Source organism: Dermacentor albipictus, chromosome 1, assembly GCF_038994185.2.
Source record: "Dermacentor albipictus isolate Rhodes 1998 colony chromosome 1, USDA_Dalb.pri_finalv2, whole genome shotgun sequence".
In the NCBI taxonomy this organism is placed as follows: domain Eukaryota; kingdom Metazoa; phylum Arthropoda; class Arachnida; order Ixodida; family Ixodidae; genus Dermacentor; species Dermacentor albipictus.
The window spans coordinates 79,053,229-79,075,716 of record NC_091821.1 but is presented as its reverse complement, the minus strand read 5'-3'; the positions used below and the strand labels follow the sequence as shown (position 1 = coordinate 79,075,716).

The 22,488-nt window shown below is 42.7% G+C and overlaps 2 protein-coding genes across 2 annotated transcripts in view; one reads left to right on the top strand and one right to left on the bottom strand.

Annotated features, from left to right (window-relative positions):
• The window catches only part of LOC135915082 (carboxypeptidase D-like), an 85,082-nt gene extending 65,571 nt beyond the window's left edge, over positions 1–19,511 (top strand). The window contains exons 6-9 of the mRNA XM_065448063.1: positions 762–901; positions 1,447–1,573; positions 12,340–12,506; positions 18,039–19,511. Of these exons, the coding sequence (XP_065304135.1) occupies positions 762–901; positions 1,447–1,573; positions 12,340–12,506; positions 18,039–18,134 (530 nt within the window). The 3' untranslated portion in view covers positions 18,135–19,511. The remainder of the gene's footprint in view (positions 1–761; positions 902–1,446; positions 1,574–12,339; positions 12,507–18,038) is intronic.
• The window catches only part of LOC135915083 (cyclin-dependent kinase 1-like), a 58,264-nt gene continuing 53,961 nt past the window's right edge, over positions 18,186–22,488 (bottom strand). Inside the window, exon 7 of the mRNA XM_065448064.1 lies at positions 18,186–20,541. Within this exon, the coding sequence (XP_065304136.1) occupies positions 20,470–20,541 (72 nt within the window). The 3' untranslated portion in view covers positions 18,186–20,469. The remainder of the gene's footprint in view (positions 20,542–22,488) is intronic.

The following is a 22,488-nucleotide window of genomic DNA, read 5'->3' as shown; positions in this document are numbered from 1 at the left end:
TTAGGGGAGTGATTTGTCTCTCCAATGGCTCTCTCCACCTCCAAGTGTGGCTGCACACGACATCGTCGCAGCTATGCACGATCCCTTCACAAACTTCGCTATCACTCTTACGTCAGCAAAAACAAATAACCAAAGCCCATTCACAGGGTGAGGACATACTTCCAAGGCAAGGAAGTGCCTTAGCAAAGTGAAGCCGAGGTCATCGACACAAAGGATAAGGAATGAGTGTGTATAGTGAACTATACGATTGGGAGACCAGGACAAGGAAGCCATTAGAGGGGCACTTTCTCGCGCCACAAGACCAGGCCATAGTAGGGGCACGATGCGTACCTTATCTGACGTTATGCCATATGGGGGCGCTGCGGTACATGACGTCATACTCCGGGTATAAAACACGGCGTGCTGTCGGGCCCTCTTTGTCATGGCTCAAAGGGAGACAGTGTTAATTACCCTAGGGAACAGATAACCAGAAGTGTTGCGGTACGTGGCGCATTGTGCAGCATTCACCCTGGAGAAGCGGAAAGATTAGACTATCAGGAATGCCACTTCACAGCTGACCGTCTTTGGTACATGCTTATCAACAGTTGCACAAATGAGTTTATTTTCTGCAAAGCACGAACTGCAGGCTGTAAAATAGTGCGATTTTATTACCTAGCATTTGCAATGGTTTTAAAGTACCTTATTCTATAATGCATGCTTTTCTCCTTTTCTTCTTTTCCACAACACACAATGCTCATATCCTTTTGGCGCATTCCTCGCAGGCATGCAGGACTTCAATTACTTGGGCTCAAATGATTTCGAAATCACAATTGAGCTGGGCTGTCGCAAATTCCCGTCGGAATCTGAGCTTGGAAAGGAGTGGGAGGAAAACAAGCAGGCGCTACTCAACTTTCTCTGGCAGGTACATATGCCCAACTTATCTGGGAAAGTTCCTTTTCCGTCCAGTGAGGAAAACAAGCAGGTGCTACTTAACTTTCTCTGACAGGCACATATGCCTAGCTTACCTGCGAAAGTTCCTTCCACCAAGCTTCCTGGTGATGCCCACATTGCTAGCCATCCCACATGGCTCATTCATGCATTTTACCAAGAAGTGATTAGATTTCCTCAAGCATTATATGTCCCACATTAATATAGCTTTGTAGAACAGTTGGTTTAAGGTACCCCTTACCCAGAACCATGGAACATACTATGCAAGTAATGTGCAGTTTACTCAAAACAGCATTAAGCACAAACTAATGGTCTCAAAAAGAAAGAGCAACTTTTATGTATTGGTACTCATTCTTCCATGGTACATTGGAAGTGACTAGGCAGCACGAGATCTTCACATCGCGAACATTGTATATTACTGCACAACAGCTTTCTGTTTCATGAATATGCTATGTCAGGGGTGCTTAGGAGGACTTGCTTCACTTTTGCTTGTAAAATTTTTACACAAACATATTGCAGGCACACATTGGAATCAAAGGCTTGGTTACCGACAGCCTGTCGGGCGAGCCAATCGCCGACGCAGATGTGGAGGTGACCAATGTCACCGACGGAGAGCCGAGGCTGATCCGCCATAACGTCCTCACCAGTAAGTGACAGCCCATACGTTAGAGTGTGGTTTAGACCTTTAGCATGTTGGTTGGCAAATAGCCCGAACTATGTCGAGTAAGCAGTGACTCGCGTGTTGCCACTCATAACGCTGCTGACTGCACAGAATTACTCTTAATCATAATCACTGGTGGGGTTTCACATCCCAAGCTGCACAGTGGGTTATGAGGATACCACATATAGTAGGGGACTTCATGTTGATTTTGATGACATGTGGTTCTTCAATGCATCTCTACATTTAAAGGTACACTAAAGGCAAGTATTAAGTCAAGCTAGAGCGATAGCTTAGTGCTCGAGAATCTCTAAGGCATCAATATTATCATGATCAGAGCCTTAATATATGAGAAATTGAGGTAAATGCAGGACATGATTAGAGACTGCCCCGGGACATCCAAGTACTTGCTGGATGACGAAAGCACTCTTCAGTTAAATTTTGTCACTAGTACTCAACCATTCGTTGCAAAGAACATCGTCATATTGTATTACAAGATGAAATAAAATGCTGCTTGTTCATTTCTAAATCTATTTCATTTCTAGAAAAAAGAACTCATTGAAATTTCCTTTTCACAACGATGCAGGTGGTCGAAAGGTTTTGTTTTTGCTCGACTCCATGCCATCCACGCTTTCGTGTTTCAGTAGTTTCTTTATCGCGTAGTGCTGTGCTGGGTTTGCTGGCTCATGAAACTCACACAAACTGCAAGTAGCAAAGAATTCAACTTCCACGTGATGTCGCAGGATGCCTGAACGGTCTACACCACTTGACCAAAAAGTTGCTGCAGTGGCAAATCCACTGTTCTGTCTTGGCTCGGTAACACCGTCTGTCGGGCGTTGATTTAGTCACCGACGGCAGAAAATAGTGGTGATGGCGTATGCAACGTCACTACTCCCCCAGTAAGGCGGCGGGAGGTTTGAATTTTGGAAAGGGTATCCGGACCCTTGAGGTGCAATTTTCTCGTAAACTAAGTCTTTTCTTGGCATGAAACAAGCATTGTGAAGTTTCTGGAATGATATTTGAACAGCCCACGTCGACTTAGTATTTGCCTTTAGTGCCCCTTCAAGCAGGTGCCCCTTTCAAGCAGGAACGCAGGTTTCGCATTCGTTCCACCCCAACGAAATGCAGCTGCCACAGCTGGGGTGCTATTCTGGACATCAATTTCGCCATGTTGGCATACTGAACCAATCAGAGAGGACGTATCTGCCCTGTTAGCCAATCAGATTGGACAAAATGGTGAATTTGACAATATGCGACATTCGACAGCATCCAGAATAATATACTCTGTGAATCGAAACCACAATAGCATGCTCAGCAGCAATACACAGTAACCACTGCGGTGGATTCCCTGTTCACAATATATTCAAGCATCGTCGTTAACAGCTCTAAATTTCATCCATTGAAAACTAGAATGAGCCTATAACCATATCTTCCTTTACGTGCTTCCAAAGTGAAGCTGTTAGTGCTAAAAGATGCAGCGAAAGTGCCCCATGAAAAAGTGTGACCACCAAACATGCACATTGGTTGTGGATGCTTGACGGGGAAAACAGCGGGAGAAGAGCAAGAGAGCTACGGGGAAAGTGCAGAGCAGTAACTAGAATCTGCAAGGTCGCACTAGCCTACAATTATCATATTTATTTTTAGGGGGTGCTGATTATGTTTTAAATTGGTTGTTACCAGCATGTTGAGAGAGAAATCACAACCACAACAATACTTTGGGACTGTCACAGGCTGCATGACGGGGACACGAAGTCCGAGAGCATCAGATTTTGCCAAAACATCAGAGATCGCTTGCACACCGTTCATTGCCCAGTGCTTAAGCTTGGCAACATAACACTCAAGCAGTTAAATATTTCAAAGCAGATCTACTGTCTTCATAAAAAAGTGCACAGTATGCTTAAAGTATAGCGTTATTTGCATTTTTTAGATATTGTTTTTATTGAAAAAACGTCCAGGAAAGATGCTGTATATTTACACGAACCTAGGCCGACCCCGATTCTAAGCCGACTCCCGAATGTCCGAAGCCAGAAAAAATAAATAAACTTACCATGAATGTAGGCTGAAAAAAAAAAAAAAGTGAGGACAGCGTTCACAATATGAAAACAGCATTTATTTAATGTGAACATGTCGAGCTCACTCTACGTTATCATCGCTGCTAGCCTCGTCGCTATAGCTCTGACCACACGCACGCTTGCGAAGGCTCGCAAGCTCACGCGAGCCGATCTCAGCCGTCTGGGTGAACAGCTCCTCTCTGTTGCCGCACGCTTATTTTCCTTATGCGCTGTCTTCTCCTCGTTGCGGCACATGCAAAAAGTGTCCCCCGTTGCCCCCTCCAACGACGGATGTTTTTCTCATCAATGCCGAAGTCCCGTCTGGCTTGAACGTTTGACAATGCCTCTGCGGCTAGCACAACTTTTCGTTTGAAAGCTGTACTATAGTGGCATTGCCTGTTTGGTGCCATTACGATAACGCCGCGCCATAGAATAAAGAACCAACTGCCGCACCATGGCCGCACTATATGCTATGCCGCATGCATAACGATGCCGCCCGCCGCGCGACGTCGCTCGTGTATTTCAGTTGGCTAGTGGCATGCCTAATAGTGGCCGCAATACTGCGTTTTCTACATGGCACTAACTATGCACCCATATTTATCATATTCAATTACAAACGTTACAAACAATTACAAATTATAACCTTTTAAAATCCTCAAATCTAAGCCGACCATAGAGTGTGGTATATTATTATTTGAAAAAACCTATCGGCCTAGATTCGAATAATTACAGTAGTAGGTGAGAAGAGAATGAGCTGGTTGTATCAATAAAGCAATTTTACAGAGTACATCTGTGATGTCAGGACCATGCAGACTTCTAAAGAAAATTCACTAAATGGCCGTGAAATCTGATCCGTATGATGGAGGAAGTTTGCTGATGACTTAATTTCCGGACGTAAAAGGAGAAAGAAATTCGCAGGTTACCATGGCATGCTTCACTCGAGCGTCAGCCATGGTCGGCTGGAAACACAAACAACACAGTTACTGATCACGCACAACACGCATGGTTAAACACCGTGTAATCCTCCACTATGCCTCTATGTTTTGTCTTGTTGACTTCTTATTTCTCAGCATGTTGTTCTTTCTCTTTCATTAGTGATACTGGTAGGCAGTGCTACCTCCAAAGCCAACTTTCACCTAAGTTGGATAAGAAAATTCCCTAGATTTCCCTAGAGTACTGCAAAATGTGGTTGTTCAGTTAATATAATTTCTGTAATGATAAGACTTTGTGTTAAGCAAAGAGACTACGCACTTTATAGTTTAAACTTATTTCTAAGCTCGTAAAATAGTGAAAAGTCTGGACTCGTGGAAATGATGTCGCAATGCAAGTTGTTATGCTAACACAGCCGCCTGCTTGAAGCCATATTCACAGAATACGTCAACATGTAGATACTTTGTTGTTGCCCAAAGTTGTTTTACACCTATGCAACTTGCAAGATTACAAAAATCTTACTCCAATTGCAAGAACGATGGGCACCGGACCTCCCTTATAGAATGCAAGTGTCTGAACAGTGTATCAATTCACAACACCAATGTAAAAGGCATGAATAATTTTTTTTTAATGCAGCGAACTGACTAGCACCACCACACCTGCGCGTCATTCGCCGCGTAGTATGAAGGTATGTGGCTAATTTTAGAGCACAGCTCCCGTTCCTGTGGCGAGTGTCAGCATGCCTCGGTGCCGTAGTTCAGTGCAACCAAGCGAATTAGCTCAACGAAAGAGAAAGCAAACACGGAGCGCAACAGGGGATGAAAGATGCGTGGAGGAAAGCGGAGAGAACCATGAGGCTGAAAGGAGGAGGTTACGACAAAAGCGTGATGTGCGGCGGCAATGGCTACGGGATAGCGCCAGTGTAGCGCGCGTTGTCTAGGAGGTCCGGCGATGGCGGCTGCTCTGAACCGCGCCTACACGTCGCCGATGCACTGGCTCTCACAATCTCTAGATTAGTTAGGCAGTCGAGCCGCACTTCATTTGCAACGTGCCGCAGGAGACAGGTTGTATGCACCAGCCAATATATCGTGAAATGAAAGCACGTACAAAGCTGTGCTCAATTTTCGCACTTGGGTGTAGTGTAATCGTTGATAAAGTCTTTTATTTCTCCTCCAAAAAGTATAACTCGCTCAAACATATGGCTGCTGGGGCTCCCTCTGTCCAAGGTTACTCAGCCTATAGACGGTTCCCAGTAAATTTTAGTATACGCGTGCGTCGTTGGCTGTTTAGCGCCACAACTGCATTGTCATGCTCAGCGCTAGGCATGTGTCCGCTGACACCCAGATTGCCCGTGCTGCTCTGTTTAGTGTTGCAACATACGTTTGTCTTGCCAATTACAGTAAATATTTCATTCAAAAAGCAGACATCAACAGCCCAACTCGTGGTATGAATGGCAAAATCAGTACTTGGTTAACAGCCCAAGGCATCCACACACTGTCGTTTATGAGGTGAAATACGTTCAGCTGCACTGTTGCAAGATAAAAAGCTATAGTTCGCATCCTAATTGAAAGGTAATTTGCAAGTGACTGAAATCAAAACATACTGTCATGTCAGCAGTTACACCATTTTAATGTGTTAGTGTGAAATTTCCGCAGATTTAGACAAATGTTGCCATATCCTTAAACAATGCACACAATCCCTAGATCTAGGGAAATTTTGCTAGAATTGGCAGCACTACTGGTGGGCCATGTTATACTTATTTGGTCGCTTGTGGCACCGTAAATTCTGCAAACATGACCAGGTGGTGAGTGAAGCATGAACAGACATCAGAGCTAGCAGCAGCCTTCACATTGCGCATAAACACCAAGTTCCTGACAGGCCTTGTCCGTCGCACTCAGTCATGTGCATGCCCGAACTCCTCCATCATTCTCTGAAACCATTTTTACAGTTTGCCTCATCAACATTGGTACATAGACAATGTCCTTGGTGTCAGCAAGCATGCCCACCCTGGCTCCATCAAGAAGCACCACAGGGAGTACGCATACTGTGCACAGACACCAGGATCAGCCCACCCACGCATTCTACACTCCCTCCATGATCAACCCATGAAACCTGGGCACAATTAATACAGACAACTTAGATTGATATATAATGATAACTATCATTTAGTTTGGATATACCTTACGCCAATAAATTTTCTGACATATCTTTCAAAGAGGATATTTAGACTACATATGAATGACATAAATCTTGGTATAGAACCAAATCAAACCAGTATATGTCCTCCCCCACCTTCACTTTTGATGAGACTTTAAAGACTGTCTCATCAAAAAGACTGAAGTGACCCTTTAAAGACTGTCAAGCTGGTTTTTTCCCAGTGCACTATCGCCCAATTTATGGTGGCCAACACGTAGTTAAAATGCTTACTTCTGTGCATTACTGCCCAGAACTTTAAAGGCACAAAAACAAAAACACTGCAGGAGTGCTACACACAGTGTTCACTTAATGGTGTGCTGTCCACTATATTCTGCACAATGCGTCAGTCCAAACAGATATAGCAAGAAAGCCAAGTTTTTCACAGGGATCCCATCAGGTCAATGGAAATGTCACAAGGCATGGTGGTTGAGCTTGCACACTGAGCGAGTTACCTTTTTGCTCGCTGTAGAGCCAATAACCAGTGATTCCGTTTTTCCTTTTATCTAGTCCATACACCTATGGCAACTTCTTTTTTTGCTCTTAGTGTACGTCTTCTGTAATGCACACAGTAGAATGCATGAATATGCTTGCTTGCTTGCTTGTACAGTAAGACATCATTATAACAAAGCTGATGGGGGAGCCGAACTTCATTTGATCCATCAATTTGTTATAATGGATGACCAAGCTCATGGCCAACATTGCCCATCCACTAGATAGATGTGGGGATAGTTGCTGCAATGAGTCGGCACTGGGTTAGCCAAAGCCAATATAAAAGCCTGCACCACTGAAAGTACTGCCGTGACATGTTTCGCCCAGTCTTCTTCAATGAGACGAGTGCCTTCTCTAATGACACAGGCAATGCTAATCCATCTCCGCCATTGTCACGCGTGCTGAAGCACTGCTGCAACATTGAGCATACGTGGTACAGCTTTTTGTGAGCATGCTGGAGAACTATGACATAGCACAATTCTTTTATACGTTGCAAACAAGCTTATTTTTTCAGCTCATGCCTTTCTTTCAGCTTAAGAAATCTTACCAGAGACAAGGTGAAAAAGAGAGTGCTGCAAGCCCGATTTCATACAGCGCTCCACCTTCACATTTAAAAAAAGCTGATAAGCAGAGAACATGAAGTGGTATTTTGTGAAGATCCATTGCATTTTTCGTACTTTTCACTCGTCACATCAAATGACCAATCCCGGCAACAACGGCGGAACAGCTTCGTATAAGCCCATGGCGAAAAAATGGAAAGCGAAATGGATCAACCGTGATAAAATATGGTTCCCAAGGATGCAAAAAACTCTGACAGCACAGATCCAACAGAGTACAGCAGGCACAGACCACAGAACACTATATACAGGGTGTTTCAGCAAGCTCCTGCCAAGCCTTAAAAATTCCATGAGTGCGCTATCAGACTACAACCAATTTATTATTGTTCATTGTCTTCTTAAGAAAAAAAAAAAAAAGAAACCGTGAGCTTACATTACTAATAAGCAATAATTAACCAATATTTGAAATATTCATTCAAACGCAAAATTTTTGGTGAAGTAACTAATACCCAAATAATTTGTTTCCACGAAGATGGCTGCAGTGCTATAAAATTTTAGGGGCTGCAAAGAAGGTGCACGAGATTTGGAAAGGTACCACATGACTAGGCTTCTTAGTGCCCTGAAACATGCCATCAACAAATGACCGAGTCTGTAACCTGCAGGTAGACTAAACGCAACGATAGGCCTTAAGCAAAAGAGTTCGATTGAAGACAACTTCCTGGCCTCCACTTTTGTCAAGATATCTTGCCGAAGCAATGAAACAAATAGAGCCATATGGGATTGATGATAAATAGTGCACGACAATCCTTAAAACTATGTCAGTGTTTTTACCATTGACAAACACTATAAAGGGCGATGTTTTGACGGCGATGCTGCATAGGAGACGACGGGTAGTGTGGCTATCGATCCCCACTCATTTTTGCTTTCAGCCTATTCATGCATTTGCTCAGCATGCAGCATTGTTCATTCATTGGTAGCAGGTCTGAGGGCCCTAATGATGCTGTGCACAAGCATGGAAATAGGAAATGCACACAAACACTCATTCAAATTAAAATTTTGCAAATTCTCGCACGCCTTTTTTTTTTCAGTCCGGAAAGATCTAAAGCACAGCAGCTGTCGTAACAAAAATTAATTATTTGGATATTCCTCAGTAAGCTCTACAACTTCTCAAAGATTTTACATGCAAAGTAATGTATTAAAGGTTAATTGGTAAGCTCATAGTAAAAAAATGCTTAGAGTTGCTCAAAATAATGAACATTAAGTTGGTTGCATTCTCCACATCTATTCTTTTAAGCCATTACACAAGTTGATTGAAACACCCTGTAGGTTAGACAGCGCATCCTTCTGCAACATGCTCCACTGTTAGGTGCATCGTGCTCTCTGCAGGCAGTGCTGGTGGTCCTGTTGCCAGCCATGCTGCCTACAGTTCGCGGGAGTCTTCGCGGGGAAAATGCAGCATCCGCAGCGTTGCGCGCTGCCGAATCACGGCCAAATAAGCACGAAATGATAATATATATGTTCAGTTCAGAACATGTATATATGTTCAGTTTTAGGAAATTTCTGCTTTGTTGAAGCATTCAATGCATAAGTTTGTAATGGAATTTCAAGGGGAATTACGATTACTTCGCTATATCATACCTGCCAGGTTCGCAGACAAGGCACTAGGGAGATTTCAGAGTGTCGTCACGCACTAGGCCAATCCACCATTGCATTTTTATGACACTGCTGCTAAATTCTTGGGGTTGCTGACTTGGCTCTTTTTAAAAAGTCCTCGGAATACACCTGTGAATAACGTGGTCCACGCCTGCGACATTTGGCCTGAAGAACCTGTCCAAGTGTCTTGTTCGACACAGAAGCATGGAACTCAGTGCGAGTCTTCCTCACAACGCTGAACTGCCGCTCACAGTCAGTATTGCTGTGCGGAGTTGAGCAAATTACCAGTATCACTTGAGCAATACGGCTGAATTTCAAGTCTATCAGCACCTCTAAGCAGTGAGATCAATCTCCACTGCGTACTTGCCCTTTCCTCTTGCAACACATTTGGAGGAAATTCAAAAGCCTGCAGCTTTACAAATTCCATTTCCAGATTATTAAGTTTTATCTCTGGTCTCTCGTTCCAGCTGCGGCAATAATGCTGGGAACTGTTCAACACAGAAACAGACATTTTTAAATTACATCAATGGCTTCTATATCTGGAACTTGTGCGTTGACCAGTGCATCATTTCCAAAAGGAAATTTGAGGTGCATGTACTGGCAGGCAGTAACCATATACTTTCTAACAGCCTCAAAAAAATATTTTTTTCTCACTTGGTTGGAGTTTGTTAATGCACTTGGCTTGATTGCCCAATTACCATGTCTTTGTCGTCCTTTTGTGCATCTCTGCTCTAGTAGTCAATTAGACGGATGTCCTTGTGCTTCTTCAGCAGCGCTGGCCTTCCAAACCTTGAAAGGATGTCCTCAAGATCAAAAGTATAGGCTGCAGCTTGTGTATAAGAGGTGCTTATGCTTGCAGGTGGCAGTTTACTGCCTCAAAAATGGTGGCACAACTTACCGCTCCGTTCCAAAGGGGATGCTCATAACATCCATCCACCCCAGTGGGAATGATGTTATTCAAAAACAGACAGCAAGCTTCGCTCAACTCTTAGCTCAACACAAACAGCCGCTACTAGCGCCTTATGCAAGTTGATCCAGTCTTGCACACATCAGTACTCTTCGCTTTTTTTCACAGGCACACGTGTAGATTCAACAGATGTCTTTCTCTTTTGTCTGAACTGGTACTGCTCAGGGTCTTCAGTTTGTGCCGGTGCCACTGGCATTTTGGGAATGTCGTAGTAGGTCAGAAATGGGGGACCTGCTTTGACATCCCTTTTCACTTCTTGAAGAAAAAACTAAAGAGCGGCAGTCATTGATTCAAGAGCCTTTCCAGGCATTTTCCCAAGGAAAGGTTGGAACGTGCATTAAGATCTTGCGAAACTCCTTATTGTGAATTTCATGAAAATGCTTAAGCGCACATTTTCTTTTGGCACTCCTTTCCAAATAAAAAAAAATAAAAATGCCTGCAAGGACTTCATCCACCTTCGATGGGAGACAAGAAGCTGCCTTTTTGGCAGCAATGTTTATCAAATGGTATGGGCATCCAAATTTTCCAATGCTTTCATGGGCCTCTGTTAGCGTTGCCGCTATGCCATTTTTCTTCCCCATCATCATGTTGGCATTATCAGAACAAAAAGCGACGCAATTCGGCAGCGGCACATCCAATAATGCAAGGCTGTCATAAACTTGGTGATGTTACGTCTCGTTGAAGGTCCTTCTAGACTGCTTTAAGCAAGCAGTCTGCCCTCGACAAGGCCGGGTTCTTCAGCAAAGGTGACCACGATTGGGTACAGCTGTGCCTGGCTGTCCTTAAAGCCGTCGTAGGCAACTGCAAAAATTTGCCTTTTCAGGGCACTCACCATACACTCTTGTGTGTGGCCTGCCATTTTGCCAACAATGGCTGTCGTCTTAGTTCTAGAACAGGCGTAGCGCTTCGCAACATCAGATATGGGGAACATTTTTCGCAGCAAGGACCCCATGTGGTCAGAGATGCTCAAGGGTATGTTGTGCTCCAGTAGAAAGTTGCTAAACAAACATTCCGCACAGATCACTTCATTGTCGCTGTCCTGCCTGCCAATAAACTGCCACATTTGATGCTGTTTCTCTTGGCACTGAACATTGTGTGCTCCTTCGATATAACACAAGCAACAACGCGAGTTTTGCCGCCATGGGATATACTTATGCCACAGTTGCAAATGGTGCAAATGCATGGTGCTGACCTTTCCGCGATGCGATAATACAACTAAACTCTGTGATGTACTGTTTCAAGAACACTTGATATTCTTTTCGTTCTTTACTGAGCGCCATGGCAAACAGCACCGTCCCGCAGCGCTCACAACACGAGAGAGCACACTGCAACAAAAACAAAACAGCGTGTGAGGGAAATCTAGTACTACCACTAGGTGAAACCTGCACGGGAAAGAAATACAACAAGCAGAAGCTGACGCTAGCGCTGCCACGCCTGCGATGCACCTTGCAGTTTACTAAACTAAAGCGATGGCACTGCGTTCTCATACTCCATCGACTAGGTATTTTCTTGCTCTTCAGCGATAACAATGACAATCGGCATCGTGCGAGACCTCTGGTGCTAGCTTGCCGAACTGGAGCATGCTTTGGGACGAACATGCAGGCATTTCTGGGAAATTTTTCTCAGTTGTACAATCGTACAAAATGGTCAAAATTTGGGAGACTCCCGGGAAAGTTAGGAGACCTGGCAGGTATCCTATTAACTAGTTTGTAGTGAGACAGTGACTATTTTTGTGCCTTTCCACTTGTGCCATTTAACAAACTTGGCAACATGACCAGTCTGATCTATCTAGTTACGACTCCAGTTGGAGTACGTTAATAGAACATGTTGCTGGGCTAGTTTGTTGGAGGAGTCCGAAAAATGTGCAAGTTAGAAGAGTTGTCCCAAGGAATCTGCCTGTTCTGCTTTCAGGTGAGAATGGAGAATACTGGCGGCTGCTGATTCCCGGAACATATACAGTCCGTGTCTATCGGCATGGCTACATGCCTGTCCAGAAGCAGGTCATTGTTGAGTACCGGCCCCACACAGAAGCCCAACGTGTCGACTTCCAGCTGAAGCCTGTCGCTGCACGGGCCATGGTAGGTCAACCTCAACAACGCACATAAAATTTTAAGACACTTATCTACACAGGCTATGATGTCTATGGACAAATACCACAAGTCGGCTGCAGTAACACAACTTGCATTCTTGTGCCTTTATCAGCTATTGTCTATAGAACGTTGTATAGGTTATCTAGAGACAAAAGAAAAAATATAGAGGCACAAAGTCAGATATGCAGGCAGCTGTCTCGGTTTACTCGTGCCAAATACGGGGGAAAATAAAGGCAGGTGCACATTACGCAAACGCAACCAAATCAGTAATGCTTATATTCTCTTGAATAACTAAGAGTATTTTTTGAAGAGCTTAAATCATCCAAAAACCAAATATTAAAGTATTGGTTCAAATGAAACACCTATGAAGCAGACTGCAATTTCTTGATAACTGTAGACTGAGAAGTTGTATAATGTATTGGGGATATCTTTCTATGAAGATGCTGATGTGGCTTTAGCAGTGATGAGAGAGACACTTTTGGAGCAGGAAAAATTGCTGCTTGGCGCAGAAATATATGCTGTCTGGAGCAAAAAACAAAAAGAAATCCTTGGAACAGTAACTTGCTGCACTTGTGTAAAGCGGAAGCTCTAAGTTAGTACTTTCTGAAAAATTGCATTCAATGTGTATTATAAGTACCAAGATGCAAGTGTCTTAACTTGCTTTTCCGTTTTATTGTTGTTACACAAGATGAAGATAAGCACAAACTTAAGTCTAATTCACAGTTACTTCTGCATTTTAATAGAGTTACCCCCTCCTCCAAGCCATCCTTGGCTTCATTATTTAGTTCATCTGCTAAATGTTTGATCTTTTATAGCGTTTCCTCTGCTGAACGAATTGAATATGAACAGCTGCCCAATTCTTTATTAGTATGGCACAAGTGCTATATCTTCACACATTAATAATAGTGCGCAAGGATAAGCTCAAGAGCACTCACGGTGTGCGTTCTAGGCTGTGCCTAACAAGGCACTCATGGGATGTTAATAATTGGGTGTCTGTACTATATCGACACTATATATTCTTACATTTGAATTTACTAGCTGAGCTAGTTGGTAGCTTATCATAAGCGCGACTAAGCAGTGCATATCCAGACGAAACAATTATCATGTAAATTGTCCTTGTAGGTATAAATTTAACAGCATCTGCGCTGTCTGACTCGTGTGTCCGTGACTAAGTCCTTGTTCCATTTCCTTTTTTTTTTTATGTCGGGGCTGCCTAATCATAATAAACTGCACCTTACGCACTTTTCGATATACCACTACGAGATCGTGAGAAAGGCGCATCAAGCAGCTGTGCCTTCACAACCATGCGTCACCATAATTACACAACATAATTATTGCGATAGCAATTATATGGACACTCCAGGCGAATTTCCGCGGTCGTCATCGGCATCAGCATTGCCGTGAGGTTCCATACAATGCCCAAGCGCGATAAGATCGTGGCTGGACAGCACATATGCTGTAGCTATGATGGATGGAAAGCGTGTGAGGGTGAGTCGCGAAGAATGGTTGCTTGATGCGCGGTGCCTTCTCGTGCGCACAAAATACGTATTCCCGATTCGGGGCAAGTGCGTGTCGGCGCAGGCCTGGCGCAACACCCGCGATAAACAATTTCGTGCAGCATGTAGCAGGATTTCGTTCATGGCGCAGTTTTCTGCTCCAAAGCAAATGCACTAAATCAGAATAACTACCATGCAACAGGACACTTGTACCGTCATACAGGTTTCAAATGAACAATCTGTTGCCTGCAGACCAAATGTACAAAGGCGAATCAGTCTTTGCCCGTATTTTTTATTACCAATGATAAGGTACATACAGGTAATTACAGATATACGTACTATTCTACGTAGCTTACACTATTTTTCCACATAGTCCCCACACCGGTTCAGGCATTTGTCCCATCGCAGCACTAAATTTTGAATTCACATGGGGAATGTTGCCAGTGAGTGATGCATGCGGCGTCCCCGAACTCATTGTCATGCAAGTCTTTACCGCCTTTTTGCGAACTTGCACCACCACCACCTCATACTTCTCAAAGCGAGACACCTTTCCCTACATGTGGGCTGCATTTCCCTGTGGATTTCGATAAGCATTCATCCCTTGCTCTATAGAAAATGAATCGCACTTTATTGCTCGTACGCCGTAGATATGTGAAGCACAACTGCCATCTTCAACTGACAGCAGCGCCATGCCACTCCCAGAAAAATCCACCGCTGGGAATAGATATGTTGACTTTGCATTTACAGCCGTAATTTGGCTGTCTAAGGGGGAAAAGGGGGGGGCAAAGACTTTCTGATTCGCCCTCGTAGGAATAGGCCACAAACAAAAATTACGATTTTGAGGTGATTGCGAAGAAAATTGCATTGGATACATTGCTATCCACTACCACAAGCTCCTCGTCATTTACAGTCTGCCAATAACAAAAGGCACTGGCAGCTTGAGTTGTCATAAGCTCTTGCTTGCTACCTCCCACAGCTCTATCACTTCAGCAGGCAAGTTACTTTGGCCGCAGTAGAGGTCAAGACAATTTTCATCTATCACGATATCTGAAGCCTACTCATACAACCTATGTACACGCAGCTATGGTCCTTTGTTGTAACATGTTTGAGGGGCAGTAAGATAGCTAGGCCCAAGCACATGGACAGGTATCTTGCAAACTTTTGGAGCCTCAGTGAAATGATATTCACAAGATACTGTCATCGAAATAAACTGTTTGGACATTTCCCAATACGCTCTCCAACTTTCGCAGGAGTTTGGCACTTACGTCAAGCTAAAAATTTGCTAAGTAGTAAATCACACTCAACATGAAAAATAGCCTCATTTGCTCAACAGAACAGTGAACAGTACTGTGTTGGCTGCATCCACATAATACAATTTATTTTCTAAAGCTTGGTGCAAATTAGATGAAATACCTTGTGTATAGACCGCCTCAAATAACTTTTCAAGGGATAATGTCGTGCTGCTTTCATATGTTAAGGGGCCCAAAACACTTATCGAACACAGTTAAAAAAAAATGTTGCCAGCCGATTTAACAAGGCCCCTGTGAACACATGATCCAAATATTATTGTGCTGCATGCAGCAGGGAACTTACAATCTCCTGTCAAAAACAGTGAACAGGTGCTTGCTCTTGCATCCACTATGTTGTCATCAAAAGCTGACTGAAAGTCGTTCGCCGACCAACGCGATTAGCTGATTACATGATCACAAGAACATCCTCAGTAATACATATAATTGCCAATTTTGAGTTAAATAAATGAAAAATATACATGTCTGCAATCTCAAAAGGACAGAAAAATAATTTCATCGTTGCACTGTACGCAGCTGCACCTGCTGCATGCGGCCTCTGTGACGGCAGCAGCGAGGAAACGAAGAGAGAAAGCCGAGTATCGGTGCGATAACGCCACTTGTGGTTGAAGGATTTGAAAAATTTGAGACGAGACATTCATGGGACAGCGTACTTGAATAGTGGACATTCTACGATTAGTTAGAAAAGTGTTTCAGGGCCCCTTTAGAGGACCCTCGGAAGCACCTAAGTAGAATCCCTTGTTCTTGGGTTTTATATATGTATATATTTTTTTTTAATCCAGGGGGCAAAAATCGGGTGCCATATTTAGAGGGGAACCGGGCAGAAATGGTGTTTTGTTGCCCAGCAGACCAAGGTTTGGAATTTTTCTGGTTAAGTTGAAAAACAATTTACACAAGCAATGCTTGTCTTTCGGACGAAAACACTAGTAGTACGTAGCTAGCAAAATCACTGACATGAACATGTGGCAAGGAGAGCTGCCCGCAAATTATGTTACAAACTCATCTCTACAAATCCTTGTTGTCGGGCATTATATGTTAAAGAAACCATATTACCAAAAACAACAAATAGACACGGGATCAGCGATCCATTCTTTACACTGTCCTCTGCACTTTTATAACATAGGAAAAAAAGTACAAAAAGTAGTGCACAAGGAAAGAAGCACTTGGTGTAGATATATCATGTGCATTGAGTGCATTTCTTTGTCCAGACCTGTCGGGGTTTTTTAGTGCCTGTTGCAATTCTGTTTTACTGGGTCCCAACACACTCTTGCAACAAAATCAATGGAACACCAACTAGACAAATCAATCGTACGTCTTTGAGCATCATGTAGTTAGGCAAACATCTCAACTACTGTTTGCAATTCACAGCAACGTCAGTGCTGTGTTATTTGCTTCAGAGCACATTACTGCTGTCTACACTACACAATGTGCAAGAAATGTGATGTGATAGACCATTGTTGCATATTCATCTCGACGCAGCCAAGCGTTCATTCACTGAAGGTAATCACACGCTGATTATACCTTTATTGTATGCCAGTTTTCGCTTTTGTATTAAGCTATTATAGAACTTCGCATATACTATATAGATGCAAATTATAAATCTTGCTCACCTGCTCACAGAAAGTGGACAACATTCATTAGTTTTTTAACATTTCAATTTATTATGCTCTACAAAAGGGGCAAAATTCGGGGAGAAATCAGGTTTGAACCAATTTACATTAATTCTGTTCGGGGTGCAAGAAACGAGAATTGTCAGGCTTTACCCTAAAACGAAGGACTCTACATATAAGTAACAATAGTAAAATGAAGCAACTTTTTATATTTAAGGTTATATAAATATGTAGGGCTTCAAAGCAACCTCCAAATGGCTAAATAAATGCCCTAAGAAGCACCTTTAGAAAGTTTCGGCAGAGTGCTACTGCTTATGATGCCCCCCCTCTCAGCCACCATCAGCCTCGAGCCAAGCTGCAGTGTGCTTGCACATGGCAGGAGTTGCATAGAATAGCTAGCATGTGCAAAGGCTGGCACATGGCCTTATGTTAGCTGTCAACTATTACGCATGCCACTGCTAATACATATTTAAAGTTTGAATAGCAGACCTTCTCACACATGACTTGTAAATTTTATTTTCTCGCAGAACAAAACGAGATGCAAAAGACAGGGAGGTTAACCAGATGACCAATATTCACCCTATATTGGGACAAGGGTAAAATGAGTTAGGCTTAAAGGAGGGCTCTACAACATTTGACCGAGCCCTCAGCTGCAATTACTGACCACTGCTTGACAGGGGCAGCTCCCACTGCTACACGTTTATGACACACAATTTATACACACACAGCTATGTTATCAGTTTCTGTTCAACAATGATAAATAGTGATTGCTGGTGGGTAGTCAGTGGCCACTTTTTTATTCAACATGCTTTGCTGAAAGAAATGAACACATGTTTCTCAATTTGTCATTTATCACTTTGCTCATGCCTTAAAACATTACAAGCTGATTGCAGTTTTGCAATGCCCCAAAAGATTTTGTGGGCTCTGTACAGTGGAACAAGCCACTACTTTGCCTATTAAATGCTCTTACCATTGGGAAGAAAGCTAGTGCTAACGATAAAAATGCCGCTTTCCAAAGAGCTGCCTAGGCATCTACCAGAGCCCATTTTTCTGCTTTTAGATAGACTATGTTGCAAAATATATTCATATGTATTTGTTCCCTGCCAGGAAATGCTGCTGGAATCTGAAGCCTACATGGATGGCAGCGAAGCGCACAGGCTACTCCCACCACCACACCCACTGAAGCAGATGCAGCCCATGTGATTACAAGGTCGCCCGAGACTGCGAAATGCAGATACCGCATAGAGTTGAAAGTTGGAGGAAAGAAATTTTTATTTGACAGCGAAGAACATCTCACTGCTGGATAACAATGAGCAGAAGTGGCAGTGTTTGCTGAAAAGCTCTCAAACATATCCAACCAGCCTGCACGGAAAAGAAATGGGCAGGAACACTCATGTGCAGGTCTGCACATTTCCCGAGATTGTGGACATGGTGCAAGAAAAAAATACTGTGGAGGATAATTGGCACAAACACTTCAGCTGTCACATGCAGTGAAGCCGAGGAAAAATGGTGCAACAGGGTAATTGGCACCAACAGTCAAAACAAAAAAAAAGTTTTGAATATAATGCTGTACTTGCAAACGATTGTTGAACTAACTTCCTGCTCCCTTCAATGAGGCCACAGAAATGCTTCATGCATTCCACTTAACGTATATATTACAGTAAACCCCTATTACAATGAAGTTTCTTTACTTCGTGTTTTTGCAATTCTGCAACAAAAAACTGAAGTTTTATACCACAAACTCTCAATGTGATGGGACAACATTCCACTTAGCACAAAGAACAAACACGTCCTTCACATAAGCCAGCATGGAGTATAAAAATGCAAGAATGTTAGTACAAAACATTTTTGCCCTTGGTTGTCATGGTTTGTACACAGAATGCATTGCCAGTGACAATGACATGACAATAGTAAAGCCACAGAGGACTAGCTGACATTACAGCAAAAACTTCAGGTTGCCCAAGTGCAATATGGAGGCTTCATCAAATCATAAATGATCAGGGAACCTTGTATTTCAAACAGCTCTTATTGTAGAAAGGCAGTTCAGTGACTTAATGAAAGTTGAAGATCAGCCTTGATTGTATACATTCAAAGGCATACAACACGAGAAGAAAAAAGCCGAGATGGAAAGGACTGTGGCTTATACTGCCACCTTTTAGCTTACCCCAGTTTAAATGCCTTATATATAATTACACCCATTTTTCCCTTATCAACAGGAATGCCATTGACACTTTGCCAGAAACAAGGATACACAAACTTTAATGCCAGTGTTGGAGGGCTCTTACTATATTGCCACACCTTTTTAGGAGAGACACCACACATTTTTAAGTACAGCTTATACAATGGAGCTTATTTGCTGTCCTGATGATTTCGCAATAATGGGGGTTTACTGTAGAGTCATCTTTTGGCAGGGATATGTATATAATAAGACTTTGCTAGCTCTTATTGCAACATTAAGGCCATTCAACCTTTTGGTCATGGAAAAATATAAATTTCCAGGTGTGTATCTCCTCATATCAGGACAAAGCATGCCCTTGAAGTATGGTTGAAAATGTCAATAAACAAACAAAAATTGCAGCACTCCAGAGTTTGTCAATTGTGCAGTGTGGTCACCTGCCTACACAGCTTTGCCAGCCATAAGGCTGCTGTTAAACACTGTAAGCTCAAGTACACTGCACGCCACTTGGCTAACATGCACAAAAGCAGCAGAATTAACTTAAAACAAGCCAGTACACTTGCCATGGGCGACAAACTTCGAGAAAAATAGTAATTAAAAAAATATATATATATCACTCATGCAGCAAGCAAATACAGCCACATGACATGCAAGACAAATAAAGCAGGGAAAATGCCCCACAAAAACCCTGACAACAGGTGACAAATGAGAATGAAGTCGTTGACGATTGTGAATTTGTTTCTCATGAAACTCAATAGGAAAAGTAAGAATAGTTCGGAGCATTAGACTTGTGCTCAATTTACACATAGCACATAATTACAGCCAAAAGAACAAAAGACTGGAAGAGGATAGGGGGTGCAGCAGGCTGCAATGAGGAAGCTAAACGGCTAGCAAGCCACTTCAACCTCTGGTGATTTCTAGCAGCTGAAGTTATAACATACTTCTGCGAAGACACCACTTGATCAGCCTGTTCATTTTCAACTCTAGTTAGCCAGGCCTATGGAAGTAGTCTTAATTACAACAGCACACATGCAAAAGGATAGTAGCGTGCTGCTAATGAGGCACACAACTGTACAGTGTGGATTTTTAATGTGTCTAACGGAGGCTGTACATAGAAAAGTCAAAATACACGCAATCTCGCATAAAATTTACACATACACACGCGCACACACACAAAGTTATAAAAAATATCTAAAATAGAATAAAAACGTACTGCTGTAATGCCTTGAGACAACATAGCTGACTCCTTGGTCCCTCTTCCCATACATTACCTCAACGTGGACAAAGAAGCCGGGGCTCCCAAAGTTCAAGTATTTTCAATGGAACCTAACATGTGGAAAGGCTGAGCAGTCTGTCAGGGGTTTAATCAAAATACTGGTGCTTGAGGGCTTCCCGTGCTGAAATCCTCTTGGCAGGATTGTAGACCAGCATTTTCTGCAACAATGAGAAATAAAATATACATGTGAAGATTCTGCATAACCATGAGTAAGGTTACACTAAAGCAAATAATTGATTGTATTGCTTTGCCAAAGCTTGCTGAAGCCAAATACTTTGTGTCGTCTTTTTTTCTTTTTCTTAATGAGAGAGAACACTGCTTCTGCTACTCAAAGATTCGTCGCTTCCTTAGTCAGGCGAAGTTGGCGGTGTGCAAGACATGGCACACAATATCTGGAGCAAATATGGCAGCAAATGGCAGCTATGCTCCAACCTCACATAATGCGGTGGCTGATTTTATAGCAGATGATGACTCGGTTCCATGCAGCACGTGACGTCACATATGGAATAGCAGTATGGCGGTCTGTGCCGGAGGGCGGGGCTTTGAACCGGCAAGTTCTAACACATATTTTGGATAAAAATGTGCTTTTACTGCCCAGTTTCTATATGTATATAGCCATAATAGACCTTCTACTGCAATTTCTCGCAGAAAACCGCAAATTGTTGGGTGACCGTGTCATGCCCCCTTTAAAACAATGTGTGTCTCGGGTCACTCAAGCCCCACGAGCTCGACGGGCATCAGAGTTTCATGTCGCAACGATTCTCGCTGAGCGACCATGGCAAAACTTCCCGCCAAAATGCTGCTGACTCGGGCTGAATTCGAGGAGCAAGAATGTAAGCTTAGCGAAGCTTTCAAAGCATTTGGTTCAAGAAAACTGGGATTTGTTCTACTAAAAAATGCAAAGAATATTCAAACTAATGCTAGAGCACCATGGTATAACCAAACTCTTGCCCACCTTTCAAACAAGAAAAAGCACCTGTTTTGTCTAGCTAAGTCGGGACAAACAGATGCTCGCTGGGATTCGTATTTTTCTGTAGCCACAGAGTATACTAACGCCGTTTGCACTGCTAAAGAGCATTTCTTTGGCAACAGATTACCAAACATGCTGTTGAATAATCCCAAGAAGTTTTGGTCCACTAAACAGAAATGTGATATTTCTCTTTGCGATGAATTTAGCGAGCCAGTCTTGCCAAAGGATTTCCTTTTTTGCTTGTCCTGTCTTCTCGTCTGTGTGTATGTCACTTCGCGCTACAATCCAAAAATATGTTACCGTACCAACTCGCCTAACTTTCTATTCTTTTGCAAAGGATTGCCCTCTAGTGTTTAACAATGCGTTTAGTAGCAATTTTTGTTCTTCAGTTTTGGAAGTTTTGGATGCCTCTAATCTTGATTTCTCTCTGATGTTTCCTATTATTGATTCTGTTGGCATTGTGAACATAATTGATTCGTTAAAATTATCATCCTGTGAGCCCGACCACGTCAACTCAATAATCCTAAAACAAATAAAAGTTTACACCTCCACCTTCCTGGCAAACATTTTTCAGCAATCCTTGGACAATGGCACCTCACCCCAGCAATGGAAAACCGGGAAGGTGGTTAGGATATATAAATCGGTTAACAGACTTTCACCACTGAACTACAGACCCATTTCCTTAACTAGCATTCCCTACAAAATACTGGAGCATATATTATACTCGCAACTCTTTACCATTCTTGAAAGTAATGCCTTTTTCACATCATCACGGCATGGCTTCCGACACTCATTTTCCTGCAAAATGCAACTTCTCAGGCATTCGCTGCATGCTATACTAGATCAAGGTTCCCGTGTTGACAGTACTTTTCTTGATTTTCCCAAGGCGTTTGACAAAGTAAGTCATAAATTAATGTATAAGCTGTCCTTACTTAATGTGGATCTTAATCTACTACTATGACTAGAGTGTTTTCTTACAAATCACTTTCAGTATGTTACTATTAACTACCACGATTTACCACTATCTGAGGTAACATCTGGTGTTCCTCAGGATACTGTTTTAGGTCCATTACTTTTCTAATTTATGTTAATGACTTGCCTAACTATGTTTCTTAATTAATGAACTTATATGCAG